This window comes from Lygodium microphyllum, chromosome 22 (assembly GCF_053477565.2).
Source record: "Lygodium microphyllum isolate KBCC chromosome 22, Lygodium_microphyllum_v1.1.10, whole genome shotgun sequence".
Classification (NCBI taxonomy): domain Eukaryota; kingdom Viridiplantae; phylum Streptophyta; class Polypodiopsida; order Schizaeales; family Lygodiaceae; genus Lygodium; species Lygodium microphyllum.
Window position 1 is genome coordinate 96994448 of NC_141156.1, and position 15426 is coordinate 97009873.

Sequence of the window (15426 nt, forward strand, 5' to 3'; positions counted from 1 at the left end):
AACACAATCTCCCCAATGCCTCTAACAGGGCATGATGCATTGTTGGAACTTGGCACACTGTACAAACTTGCCAACTGGGATTGTAATAACAGAAGCAAACAAATCTTTGCGAGATGTGATGTACCTGGAAGTACCACTTCAAAAGACAATGTGCTCACTTCCTTTGTAGAGGTAAATGCTCTATCAACCCCAGAAGAGTCATAACTGCATGTGTAAAAATAAGTCCCTGTCTGCAACAAAGGATGTGGACTCAGTGGCAGTAGTGGGTGCATCAGAAACAGACATCCAAGACTCCTTTTCCTTGGCTATGTGCTTTCTACATTTAGTTATGGAGTGTCTCAGTTTTTTGCAATAGTGGCGCTTGCCCTTCTTGACTTGCATATCCCTCCTTGTTTCTTGCTACTTTGTGAAGCACCTGATGCCCTAGAGCTCTACGGAGCTTTTTTAGCTTGGCTACTCTTGCTCTTCTGTCATGCCACAAAAGCGTGCTCTCAGAGGCTATGACATCCGCACCGCCATTCTTTCTTGTCTGCTCTTCCTCTAAGAGCAAATTGACCAATTGAAGGAAAGTAAGTGGCTGTGGAGAAATCCACATGGTGAGGTTCAAGGCCGTATGAAAGGCCAAGTATAAGGGCGGCAATGAATTAAAGGTAGTAGATATCAATTGCGCATTTAAGTAATACTTATCTACATTCATAAGCTGCTAACGCAAGTCCTAAATTATATTTAGATGATCCTGCATAGAATCACCTTCATCCGTCTTCACAGTCTCAAGAAAGAGATGTGTGTCTCATTCTTTCCAACAAACATCTGCTCTAAGGTCAGCCATGCTTCTTGTGAAGAAGCTACAAACCAAATGTGAGGGATGATAGACTGCTGAACTGCCAATGCAATCAGCGACAAAGCTTGTGCATGACGTGTGTCCCTTGCCTTTTGTGCTGTTGATCTCTAGGGAAGTGGCTGAGCTAGAGCGGGCTTAATATGCTGAGTTGCTCGTTGTCCACGTCCTCCTGGAGGAGTAGCAGGAACCACGACTCCAGGCCTAACTTCTTCACTGTTGACATAATCCCAAATATTCTTTGCAATCATCACATTCTTCATCATAAAGGACCAGAGGGAATAGTTGTTGCTATCCAACCTATCCTCCTTGGATACATATGTAAATACATCACCTCCTTGATTTGCCATGATAAATGTCACTGATCAGAGAGTAAAAGAGCAATATCTCAAGCTCAATCAACCAAGAAATCTCAAAATTTCCAGAAATTACAGCAGTACTTTGGTATAATTAGCAAATTTAATTACACTACTCTGTTAAAAACTGTTTGAAATGCACGTTGTCCAAGGTGCAATAAATGCTCAACAGCATTGAAAATGCAAAAGCCCCAAAATTTCAGACTGTCACAGATGTACATTTGCCAATCTTTGAGCTGACAACAAAAGCCCCAAATTTTGACCCAAAATTGACAAAATCTCTGCAATAATTGCATCCCAGACACGTGCACGAATAGAGATTGTTTGCACGAGCAAAAGCCCCTTCCAGAGGATTAAAATTGAATAAAAAATTAATAACATTTTATTTTTACCTTTGTTGCAAGTTGTCCAGAGGCAAACTTGGATGGAAACCTAGAGGACCTGGTGGAGCAGGTGGTGGTGCTGGTGGCGAAGATGGCTGACCGGGCGGCTCAGTTGGCAAGTTGGGCAGGCGAAGCACTGCTCAATGGCAGCATTGGCAATCATGCAGGTAGCTGGCAGGCGGCTCTAGCGGCAGCGCCCAGAGCTAATGGGTGCTTGTGCAGGTGCAGGTGCAAGTAGTCATGGGTGGGGTAGTGTTGAGGCGCTACCCGTGGCGCAGGGCATTGGACAGTTGGCCGTGACCCATGGAGGCAGCACACAGAACTTGCAGACACCTGTGGCGTTGGCGAAGGCGGAGGCATTGCCTGCTGGACGTGGTGGTGCAGACTAGTGTGCTGGGCTTACTGGGGCTACTTCGGGTGATTGGGGGCTGGTGGCGGACTTGGTGGTGATGCAGACTGCTGTTGCAGACAGAGGCAGTAGCTCACCAAGCTGAAGCTCGAGTAGGACAATTGAGTGCTGACTGAGCTGAACTCAGCTTTGATACCAAATGTAAGAAGAAAAGATAGATCGAAGCTTGGCTAAGAGTACAGTTGATAGTGAGAAGAGTGTGAGAGTGTGATAGCACGGCACCCAATGCAATAATCTGAAGTGTAATGTACAAGTACAAAGTACAACTCTTAAACCTTAGGGTTGTAAGAGGGTGTTCACTCTTGAAGAGTGTAAAACACATTAAGTGCTCAAAATTGTGTAACATAGACACATAAAATAATTGAAATAAATACGGGGGAAAAAACCTCTCGTACGGAGAGTAAAAAGTGCTTGAGTGTCCTACTGAAGATCACCGATAGTCCTATCTGAGCATAGACGTCAATCAAACCCAATAGTGACTGCATTAAATGCAGTCAGCAAGCTGGCAGTTGGTTGGCCAGTTTGGCATGTTTTTGGCTATTTATAGTAGGCACTTTTGCTCGGCAGATCATCTTTTGCAGACTGCTCCTTCAACTTTGGGTATACACCTCCGTCTCTGGCGCTATTGATGCTGTGATTATTTTCAACCAGATTTGGTGCTCTCATTGATGCCTCAGGCTGTGTGCAGGGATTGATAAGTCCTTCTGTTTGTATTCAGCATTTATTTCTGACAGTGCAGATTTCTTTCTTTCTTCATCTTCTTGGTGTCTCCTTCTCTTTGTATTCATCTTCCTTCTTCCGTTGTACACTCTCACATGGTATCATTGCGTAATGAGAGATCATGGAGTTGATTTTCATTGCGGAGACCACCTTAGATTGCTAGGCGAGCCCTTCCAAATCTGCATTTGCTGCAAACTCAGCCTTCTTGGGATCAGATGACAACATCTGGCTGCAGGCAACTCCATTTACTGCCCAGGTGATAGCTGCCTTCTCGTGGCGATAGCTTTTGGATGTGAAAATGTAGGTTTTCTTGCTCCTTGGCGACTGTTTGGGACCGTTGAAAGTCCTTGACTGTAGGTGACTTCTTTTAGGCGCAGGCAATAGCCTTTCTTGTGTAGCTAGGACATATACATTCTGACTGTAGTTGGCTTTCTCTTGTTTCAATGCTGTTGATTGTCAAAATGCAGCTTCTTTGGGTGTTTGCAGGATTTCAATATGTCTCATCACTAGTCTTTCGGCTTTATTGACTTGGAGGATGAGGTCTCTCATCTTTTCTCTAAGAGACGGCAAGATTATCGATGCTGTGTTCGGACTACTCATTCAGAGAGGCTCTCTTTCCCTCTCTCGCTTCATGTTTTTGTAAGGCTTGGTCTATCGGCCTTATGATGCCTTATATGGCACCTGTTGTATGACTAGGAAGGGCTATCGGCTTTATGACCCAATGACTCGCAAGATCATGGTGAGTAGAATGGGATCTTTGATGAGACTGTGGCCTTTGGAGATCCGACTAGATTAAGAGCTATTTCTTGGAGCCGTAAGAAGCAGCTTGCTGCAGCCATTTTCTCTATAGAGTTGAGCATCATGCCCTTTTTTCTATAGTTATGGAGATAGTTCGACTCCATAGTTGTTAGATAGGAAAGGTATGATACGGTACAATATGATATAATACGGTACTAAATGGTACCTTATGATTTTATAAGGTACAATATGATATTAGTACGATTTTTTAAAAAAACATGATTATGAAAAAACCATAAATAATTAATTGATAGAACACATGTTTAAAGTGGAAGCCATTTCATTACAAAATAAGATGAATACATGAGGATGGGCATTGTGGTTGCATTGGTTGCTCGCAACATGCGATACAACTAGAGTCTAGTGCATACATGGTCCATAGATGATGCATCATAGTGGCATGTGGATACAATGATAGTAGATATAGAAAAGAGAGAGACTTGTGAATGATCATGAGGCATCATTATCATCATCATTATCATCACTAGAATCATCTAAGTGCTCATTAAGAGAGTTTGAAGATGACTCCTCGGCGTCGGATGATGAGACTCTCTCATACTCACCTTCATTGATGAGATTACCGTCATCATCAAATGATGGCTCCCTAGGCATCGATTGTGTAGGCAAGGAGGGGATGTCATTATGAGGCATAGGATGTGAGGTACTAGCGCCGCACCTTACATATGTGTGCAAGCTACTTGAATGACCCCTCACATGTTGACTGCGAGTGTCATGAGTATCTACTGTTATAAGCTCTCTATAGAGCTCTGCAAAGATCATCTCCTTCTCATCCACCTACTGATGTACACTTGAAAGAGTGTAACCTGTCAACTTGAATGTATGAACATTCACCTACACAATACACATAAGATTGTAAATGCTAAATTCTAAATTGTAAAGTATAAACTTTAAAGCTTAAAACAATAAAAATTAAATTTTATGGTTAAGTGTTTATCTACTTTGGACTATCCATGCTTATCATAGCCCTCATCATGCATAAATCAGTGCGGCAATAGACTAGCCGCTTTAACTATTGTGTGCTAAGCCGATCGTGAGTCTTTGTGTGAATGAGAGAACATGCACTCCGGTTTCTCTCACATACACCTTAAGATCCACAAGGAAGGTTGTGCCCATAAGGTACTTGGCCTATCCAAGGGAGGTTGTGCCCATAGATCCACAAAGGTTGGTGTGAACCAACTCATGCGGGATAGATACCCTTCGAGTAGCAACTTGTGGTTGAGCTTGCTTATGTTGCTTGCCCCCTTAAGTAGCTAGGGCATAGTGTGTGAACGGGAGGGAGATTTGGATCTCTCTCCACCATCTTTTGCTGTGAAGGGTACCGAATAGCATCAAGGTTCAATTGTCCATTTCAAAGCAGTCTGTGAAGACCGCGTAGCAAGGGTTGTGAGAGTGTAGAGTCCACCCTTGTATGTACATGTTCAAAGAGTAGGACCTGAAGATGCATCGTTCACTGTGATTGCATCTGGGGTAAAGATGACTCCAGTACCTAGCTATGTAAGACCTTAGACATATAGAAGGCTAAAACCCAAATTTGGTACAGAGAGGACTTTGGCCAAAGAGGAGTGTCGATTGGGCAATAACAGAACGGTCCCCAGTCCACCCACGGAGATGGAAGAGTTGTCACCAATGGTGATGGATCCCCCTCTGAATCTCATGCCCTGAAGCCAATCCTAGCGGTAAGTCATGTGGGAAGAGGCCTCACTATTGAGGAGCCAAGGCTTTTACTTCAAAGAAAAAGTAAGTGTCGTATTCTCCACTCCAAACAAGTGTACGAAGATAGACTTTGTGGTACCAGGTATGGCCTTTGGATCCTTGGACCCCTTCTTAGACTTCAAATGGGGGTACTTTTGTCAACACTTCTCCTCAGGATGAGTGTCCTTCCCATAGTGTGGGGAGTTGGGCTTCAAATGGGGGTACTTTTCTGAACACTTCTCCTCAGGATGAGTGTCCTTCCCATAGTGTGGGGAGTCGGGCTTCTTGTTCTTCTCATCCTTGGGATCATCCTTCTTGTTTCTTGTTTCTTATTGTGGGGATTCTCCTTCTTTCCACCCTTTGAACATGCAACAAAAGCCTTCATGGAGTTGGATCCACTAGTCCCCACCTCTGTGAGATGCTTGTCGTGCTCCAAGACAAACAATCAATACTTCTCTCAAATAAGCGATCTTGGGTCCTTCGTGTCAGAAGGTTGGTGTAGACAACATCGTACTTAGGAGATGGTAGCTGAGGCAGTAGACTTAGCTTGCCTATATCCTCCAAATATAGGCAAGCTCATTTGGTATATGCTCTAGTTTATTGATGTGATCCTTCATGGAAGAAGAGTCATCAACATGGAGTATTCAAAGCTTCTTCTCTAAGGAGATCCTGTGGGCATACATCTTTTGATAGTAAAGAGATGATTATATATATAGAAGGGTTTTTTAAATTACAATTTGGAAAAAAAATTTAAGTTTCGTAAGGAAAAATGGGTCAATTTATTACCTTATAGCATGTAAGGAAAGGGTATTTTCTTACTAAAATGAGTACATTATCCAACCTAAATAATAGAGCATTATTTTTGTTTGTTTGGGACTACATCACTCGTGGATCTAATGCTTGTTAAACCATCCATCATGCAAGCTTCTTCCACACCTTCATCGTAATCTTAAATTTGTGAACATGAACCAAGAGAGAATAGTGTAAACTCATAAAGAGAAATGATCAAGCTCGAGAGTTGAGCCAATCCCAAAGGGCTGCATGATCCATCAATGTCCCGTGTGTAGGATCTTCCATGGGATGGGGAATCGGGAGAGAGGAACTCCCAAAGGTCGAAGGTGTCAAGAATGCACTCCACCTTACACAACCATAGAGAATAGTTGGAATTATCCAACTTGCCTTCTTTGGGCAAAGAAGGAAGTGTGGGCACCTGTACAATGGGTGCCATGTAAGGCATCTTCAAGCCAGAATACTTAGGAGGTGGTTGTGACCTAGAGTATTGCTAGTTTCCTGGCTCAAGGGTGAGCTTGTTTGGCTCTATGGCTAGGAGGTGAGTCTGATGTGTAGTCCCTTATATTCGTGAACTTGTCATGTCTCGTGTGCAAGTTGGGTCCTAAAAGGATGTTTTAGAGCCTTGCTTGATTCATTCAGAGTCGGAAGTTTTAGATCTTTAGTTGCCTTGTGTTATGGACATAAAGAGTCATTATGTTTTCTTCGTTTTATCACCTATAAAGACAATTCTAGTATTTGTTCGTCTTTGCACTTGACATGTTGAGTTTGTTATGTTCTATGATATATCCAGCTTGATATTTTGTATGAGCTGGTAGTTGGTGATGCTTTTTAGGTTGTTATGTTTGCCACGATACACCAAGGCTTGTCTTGCTCTTTTCCAAAGTTGTTTAGGTGATGCATATTTTTGGTGTTCTAGAAATTTGAACGAAATGCCCTTCTAGCAATTAGCGTTTTGAAGGGGTTGGTTGTTATTCAAGTGCTTTGATGTGTTGTCATTTTGACGGATCTTTGGGGTCTGTGCTGTAAAACAGAATGGAAGAGCGAAAAAATAGAGAGCTGAAGAAAATTTATGGAACTTTGAGTGTTTTGAAAGATGTGATAGATGCCCTCACACGAGGATCTGCTGCTGATGGGGGGGACTTGGTCATATCTCAAGAGGTATACAAGAAATCACTTTCTTATAGCTTTGTTCTTGCTCCTCCCTCCCTCAGTGCACATGTTTTTTGTTTCTCGTGATGAACTCCCTCACTCCTTGGTATGCTGATCCAGAAAGGACTACTTGGTTGCACTTATATTTGGGATGGTAAAAGGAGGTGAGATTGAGCTAGGATTATTCAAGATGTTGGAAGAGGTTAATGTTATTAATTAATGGAAAGATGTAGGGAGATGTCTTTCCACTGCATACATTTTTAAAGATGCAAGCTTGCTTTATTTATTTTCTGTCTTTTTACATGATATCAGAAGTGCTGCTGCACAACTTAATTAGTAGCTGAAAAGAAATTACTATTTTGTCATGCTAAGCAAAAGTTTTCTTATTTGGAGAATGTTTTCCATCATGTGCAGCTGAAGGACATGATGAAGAATGATGCAGCTGCTATAGAACAATTCAAAGTTTATAATATCATCCCTTTGGATGCACCTGGCATGTCAGATGATCTATTTTCTGCAGAGGTATGAATGCACACCTCTCAAACAATATCCTTTTCTTTTGGGAACTCTATTGATTCTTATTACTGGTTTCTGCAGAAGTTTAGAACTCTATTTTGACAGGCAACTAGTGGCTGAGGATAGGTTGTCTCACAAGGTTCACTTCTGCATAAGTGCATAGAATGGGTGCTATGTGAGTGAGCACTCTTTTTGTTAGCACTCCCTTATCACCTTCCTTGCTTTTGTCGCAAGTATTGTTAAGCTACCTTAGATTTTAACCTCAAGTTAATCTCAATTATGGGCTAATCTCAAGCTCACAGACAGCTCCAAAATAAAATTCTAGATGAATTATTATAAAGACCAGATTCTAATGTTTCAGTATGATAATTGGCTCAAAATTTTTTATAAAAGGAATTCATAGGCTGGCCTCTCTTTTCACGGAAACCATTTCTTGAATCTATCCTTTGCTAGCTATCGATTTCTTCACCAACATGCCATCATCTCTACCATCGCCATTGGCCTACCTGTGTTTGGCCCTTATCAGTACCCTGCTGCCAACTGTCACTATCCTCATTTCAGCATGCTGCAGATAGGATCAACTACTGTTGCTGCTGAAAATAACATTGCTGTTGCATGTTGCTGATGCGCAAATCGGATGCTGTATGCGCGTGTAGTGAATGTCGGAAGGTCCTAAAAAACAAAGAACTCTACAAAAGCTCATAAAGCAAAAAGAAAGGTTTGCACGACATGAGACAAAAAGACCAATTGGGTACAATCTCCCCCCATGCCTTGTGTGAGCGCTTCACAAGGCATGTATTTATAAATTTATTAATCTTCAAGCTAAAAAATAACCCAATTTACAATTAGCATGCTTTTGGCTTTTGTGTTTGCTTTTGCCCAAATAAAGAATAAAGCGATTGGGCGTTCCAAAAGTCGGGCCCAAATACAATGTCAAATAATGGAATATTTAAACTGAGTGCGTATGCGCATACAAAATAATAAATGTTTGTCAAGCGCTTTAATAAATAAGCGCGCTTAAATAAATATTAGCACCACGTCTTTAATTATAAGGCGCGTGTCCATAAAAAATGATAATTTCTTCTAGGTAATCTGAATACACGCCATTGCCCGGTGCTTCCCAACGCCACCGTTGTTTGCTCTACACATTAACTGAAGCATTCACAATTGTTAGAAAATAATAAGATAAAACACACAAAAGTGAATACCTAGCAGTCTTCAGCTACAAAATAAATGAATAGGTTGGAACTCTGTCCTAACCTTAATTTAATACGAATGCACTTTAAACTCATAAACGTCCATTAATTTAAATATGTATTTTGCGGAATCACTCGCTGTGGAATCATCCACGTGCACATTAAATTAATCTGACGTGCGAAAAGGACAGACGTTCCCATCAACTTCTTGCACAAGAAATCCACCTTGTATACGAGCCTCGGCAAATAAATATAGTTTTACTGAATCCATCGTGGAATATGTCTCCTAGCATTTGTTGCCCCCAAAATGAGCCATCTTGTTGCTAGTATCATCATTTCAGCTTGCATTTTCTCTGCTCCAGCCTTGGCCACACCATCCTAGCTCCTAGAGGTATCCAGACAGCTGCATGTTGAAGGCTGCTCCTGCCATGCTACTGTTTTTATCATCTTGTTGCCGCATTTCAGCCTCAACCACTCGACATCAATGATATGTTGTGTTTTGCCGTCCACACTATGTTCCTCAACCTCAATACCCACTAGTGTGGTAGGACTGTTGTATTCGTCCGTCAGAGTATGACATGCTAAGATTTGCAAGGAGACCAAAAGCATCTCAAAACAGGTAGTTATCTTCATCAGATCTCACAATAAGCTGGTCATATGCAAATGAATTGTTGACTCTCAGTCTTTAGATGGCATAATAGACATGGCTGTCTTCTGACTCCAATGCTATTGTGCTATATCTGGTTGTCTCTACATGCAACTAGTAGGAGGAGATGCTGATGTGACTAATCATAAAATCTGAACTTTGTGATGGGCTCTCCAAGTAAACTCATACAATTTGACATCTCATCAATTTAGATGCCAAAATGGGAAAGCAAGAGAGAAGAAAGAAAGAAACAAAGAATTACAAACGTTTGCAAAAGGCCAAAGTGACCTTTGTGACTTGAACAAATCATACAAGTGAGTAATGATATTGTCATAGAGTTTATGATATGTAAAGAGCAATGGAAAACTAGGTGAAGTGGTAAACTCTCGTGTTTATGAAACGATGAATAGTAGTGTGTTTGGCCTTTAATATCCATCTCATGGACTACAAGTGGAGCTCCATTGCCTCAGCAACTTGTGAGGAATGATGACGACTCTAGGGCCAGAAGATAGATTCTTGGGTCACTATGGCCTTAGTTGCATGACTAGATCGTTGAAGTTTGTCCTCTTCTTGTCACCCTCTCTGCAGCTGCAATAGTGAGATGGCAATTGCCCTTGTGATGTGAGTGTGGACTTATGCACCAATAACATAGATGTCATATGCTGAAAACTCAGTGGATTTGATGGAGTCTGAGTACTTAAGGCATTGGCAACACCACCAAACTTAAAAGGGAGCTTGCACATCACAGTGTTGGGCGTAAAGTCCCTTAATCTCTGTGTATAAACTTATATGGGTGTGAACACATCCTTATTTGTACAGGTGTGAACACACCCTTATTTGTACAGGTATGAACACACCCTTAATCTTTGTGTATAAACTTATACGGGTGTGGATATACCCTTATTTGTACCCTAACATATAAATACATTTTATTCTTTGTGTACCATGACGAGTTGGTATACTTATCTTGGGATTCTCTCACTCACACACTCAACATTGCTCCTGCTCCACTTTTGACTTGCATTCCCATTGCGTACTCATCCCAACAAACTGGTATTAGAGTTGTGGCAAAGGTGTGCAAGAGGTTTTTTCACTAGTGGTGAAGATGACTACGCTTTGTGTTTTGTTTGCTCTCACTGCATCCTTGGATTTAGAGTTGGATCAGATGGATGTGAAGATTGCTTTTCTTCACGGTGACTTGGATGAAGAGCTATACATGAAACAACCTGAAGGTTTTGCTATTCCAGGGAAAGAGCATTTGGTTTGTAAGCTGAAACGCAGCTTATATGGGCTGAAACAAGCCCCTAGATAGTGGTGTAAAAAGTTTGATACCTTAATGCACGGCCATGGATTCAAACGCAATCATGCAGATAATTGCTTATACACTGAAAAGGTTGATGATGGAAGCTTTATTGTGCTGGTCTTATATGCGGATGACATGCTCGTTGCAGGAAAGCATAAGAGTACTTTGAATGCTCTTAAAAGGCAGCTGAGTTCAGCCGTCTTAATGAAAGATTTGGGGGCAGCTGAACACATTTTGGGCATTCGCATTAAACAAGATAGACTGCGACACTTTGTTATTTCTCTCACACATCAAGTACATCAGCAAAGTACTTGACAAGTTTAATATGGCTGATGCTAGGCCTCTTGGTGTGCCTTTAGTGTCACATACAAAGCTTAGCAAAATTGATTGCCCAAAAGATGATGCAGTTGCTAGAGCTATGAAGGGCATACCTTATGCATTAGCTTGTGGATCTTTGATGTATGCCATGGTTGCAACTCGCCCTAACATTGCTCATTCAGTGGGAGTTGTTAGTAGATTCATGTTTAACCCTGGCAAACCACATTGGGAAGCAGTGAAATGTATCTTTAGATACTTAAAAGGTACACAACAGAAGTGTATATGCTATGGAAAGGATACACTAGAGTTGCATGGATCCTATGATTCGGACATGGCAGGAGATCTCGACACTAGGAAATCTACCAGTGCGTATATATTTAGTTTGGCTGGTGGGGCTATCTCTTGGTGTTCAAGGTTGCAGAAAATTGTGGCATTGAGTACTGCAGAGGCTAAATATATTTCAGCCATAGGAGCTTCTAAGGAAGCTATTTGGCTTGGCCATTTTGTCAAGGATTTTGGTCTCTCTTCACATACTCCAGGGCTTGGTTGTGATAGCCAGAGTGAAGTGTGTCTGGCTAAGAGTGCCATGTTTCATGCACGTGCCAAACACATAGATGCTCGGTACCACTTCATTCGCTCTTGAATGATAGTCTTGTCACACTGACTAAGATCAAAACCCAAGATAACTCTACAGATGTTCTTACTAAGAGTCTTGCAAAGGCCAGCATGAGCATTGCATTTGATTAGTGGGAGTTGGTTAGCTTAAAGGTACCACTTCAAGCCCTTAAGTGGGAGGTTGTAGGGTGTAAAGTCCCTTAATCTCTGTGTATAAACTTATACAATTGTGAACACACCCTTATTTGTACCCTAACATATAGATACATTTTATTCTTTGTGTACCGTGACGAGCTGGTACCCTCATCTTGGGATTCTCTCTCTCTCTCTATCTCATACTCAACACTGCTCCTACTCCACTTATGACTCGCATTCCCATTGCGCACTCATCCCACTCATCGTGACACAATCCCTGTATGATGCGCTTTGAGAAGGGCAGCTTGCATGTCGTGAAGTTGGTCTGGGAATTCAGAGAAGAAAAGATTGCCATTGGCTTGATCATGATGGCCTCGAGCTGAAAAGATTGACAGCTTGCATGAGTGATGAAACCATGTAAATTTGAGTAAGCTTCGCCCATGCCTCGGGAGATGTTCCACATGAGGTGACCATGGTAGAACCTCCTTTTATATGCATTGGAGAAGACCTAAGTATGCTGCAGCATCATCTGAGTCGGAATTGTGGATTATTTCCATGAATTCTTCCTCAATCTGACCAAATGGTAATAGTGAAGGTTGTTGAGGACCAGGAGCTGATCCTGAGATGATATACTGCCATCACTTTTGCACAAACCACACCTCCTAACAGCATGCCCTTTAAGGTTATCATCAATATTAGTACACAAAGGTGTCATAGGAGTAAATGCAGGGAGAATGGTGATACCTAGGGAAGTTCCCATCCAACAGCCCAAGCAATCAAGAGTTCAACAGTTCAATCATACACAAGCAGTTGAGAAAGCAGAGAGAATGGCACAATAGTGAAATGTAATGTGGGTGTATTGAGAAATCACAACCACCAACACATGAAACCCTCTTTTACCTCAGAAAAGAAAATGCAAGTGTGAAACTGATTAGACAGTCAAAACACAGCACCCAAAACACAGTTCCAATAGGGTCAAGAACAGTAGATGACACTTGTAGCGGCCCTGGTGATGAGAGTACTAGCCCTCTTGACAATAGCAGCCGTAAGAATGCAGGGTTCAACACTTGATGCAGCAGGAAAACAGGTCATCTGCCACAAGAAATGAGTCACCCAGCTAGTGGAGAGGCTGTCCTGTATGAGATGATGGGCTGAGAGTGAAAATGTGAAAGTATAGCAGCTCTGACAGCAGTAAAACACAGGAGTTGCAGACCGGTAGGAGTCAGTAAACAGCACCAGAATCAAAGATTCTAGCAGTGTGATAACATGAGGATGCACAAATGAACGGCAGCGCGGAAAGGCAAAGCATAAACATTGACACAATGAGCAGTGAGAGATGAAGACGGAAACTTCAATGAACAGGCAATTAAATCTGTAAAGAGAAGCATGAGATGACTAATACAATACCACTGGGGTTCCAACAGAGTGATGACCAATAGTAGTGCTTGTAGTGCCCTTTGCTCCAAGGATACAGTCATGCGAAATGATAATGGAGAGTGATGACCAATAGTAGTGCTTGTAGTGTCCCTTGCTCCAAGGATACAGTCATGCAAGATGATAATGGAGAGTGAAGGGTGTGAATAAAAAGCCCCTCAAGACACCACCCTAGAGGATAGTTTGGCCATATGAGATGGGCTGATCAGCATACAAATTCTAGTGACATGGGATGACCATTTTCTTGTTGTGGTTCTTGTCCCCATCCTAGAAACGTGTCTCATGTCACTATATATGCTGCCTAATTAAAAGCCAAATAAAGTGCCCTATAACTTGAGAAATGTACACTGTGCAGGAGAGAGAGAGAGAGAGAGAGAGAGAGAGAGAGAGAGAGAGAGAGAGAGAGATTTTGGCAAACATTTTTCCATCATGTATGTAATAGATTAAGGCTGCTATGAAGGAGTTAGACAGCTCCAATGAATTTCTGCTCCCAGAAGATTTTGACATGCCTCAACATAGGCCTGTTGACATTTTTGATGTTATGGAGTATATTTTTGGTTTTCAGGTAAGTGTTTGTACTTGGGGTCAACTAAAGAGTAGCTTTCAAGTTGCTGTCTTTCCATAACTTCACTTTTTGTGTCAGAGAGATAATGCAAACAATCAACGGGAGCATCTTGTCCTTTTGCTTGCCAATGCTCAATCACGCCTTGCAACACCTGAAGTGAACAACCCGGTAATTTTTTAGTGTCAGATAATGAAAAACATGATTTCTGAAGTGTACATTAGTTTAGTAGTGTATGGAAGTGTGTGAATACTGTTTGTAGAACTCGCAAGTGTGGAGAAAGCTGTGTATAATAGGTGTGCATTTGATCTTAGCGGTTTGTAAAAGAAGAAAATGGTTATTCATGTTTTAAAAGTCATAATTTATTGCTTTATTTGACCTTATGTTCCATTATATTCAAACTCTTTAGGGTGGTTATACACCACCATGGTCACTCAAATGGGTGTCTATTCCTGTGTAGGGATATATACCAAGTCAATCTCTCATGCATCGAGCCTTTGTTTGACACCATGATAATGCACTCAATGTGCTAGTGCCAACATGAAATACTAGGTTTCTTGTAACTGCCATAGTGCTATGACTGTTAGAAAAGATAGGAACATAGTTGTTTCTAGACGCATTTGAAACCTGAATTAGATGTTTGTAAATGTTGGTAAACCTAGAGTATGCAGTGTGGGTTTTAGAATAGGCACAATTTTGGGGGAAAAATATTTTGGAAAAAAGTGAAAAAATGTGCTGCTAGGTGCTTGAAGTTATTGTTAGCAGTCATGTTTGTCATGCCTTGTCATCTCTTGCTTGTGAGCCTTAGTCTGAGTCAGATGAGGACTTTTGGAGCTTTGACAGGTCTGTCATGTGTTTGATGGGGCAGGCTACTCATTCTAGAGTGGCTATCTGGGTGCATTTCTTTTGTTTGTCGGGTTTCAGTGTGTTTTCGAGGAGCAGTTTCTAGATTTCCTAGGCTGTCCACATGTGTCGGATATTGTCTTTTCGCCAGTCGGATTTTTTGGTAGCTATTTGGCATTTTCTAGGCATTTACTATACCACAACCAGCATTAAATGCTGGTCAGCCAGCATTTATGGCATTTCTAGATTTCACTAGGCTAGTTTAGGGGTTTTGTGGCTATTTATAGCCATTTTCCACTTGGCAGTCATTCACATCATCATCTTCCTTCTTCCTTGGCAGGTGCACACTCTAACCCTGTCATCTTCCTCTGTCTCTGGTGTTGCCGTCACCATCAGCTTGATCTGGTGCCCTTACTATTGCTGTGGGCTGCCTGCAGGGACTGATCAATCTATCATCATTGTATCAACATTGTTCTTCAGTCAGTGCAGTATTCTTTCCTCATCTTTTGCTTCCTCTCTCTCTCTCTCTCTCTCTCTCTCTCTCTACTTCTCTTTGTGTTTATGTTTCTCTTCCTTTGCGTACTCTCACATGGTATCATTGCCTAAGTGAGGATAGAGTCTGAAGATTTCTTGTAGAAGAGCAGGTTTTCATCGCAGACGAGCAGCCCATATTTCCAAAACTTAGATTTTTCAGCTTGCA

General features: G+C 41.7%; 1 protein-coding gene across 1 annotated transcript in view; it reads left to right on the forward strand.

Annotated features, from left to right (window-relative positions):
- Nucleotides 1-15426, forward strand: part of LOC148017425 (callose synthase 9-like) — a 202201-nt gene that overhangs the window by 63426 nt on the left and 123349 nt on the right. Inside the window, exons 4-7 of the mRNA XM_087662494.1 lie at nt 7041-7167; nt 7573-7680; nt 13764-13886; nt 13965-14054. Coding sequence (XP_087518620.1) covers nt 7041-7167; nt 7573-7680; nt 13764-13886; nt 13965-14054 — 448 coding nt within the window. The remainder of the gene's footprint in view (nt 1-7040; nt 7168-7572; nt 7681-13763; nt 13887-13964; nt 14055-15426) is intronic.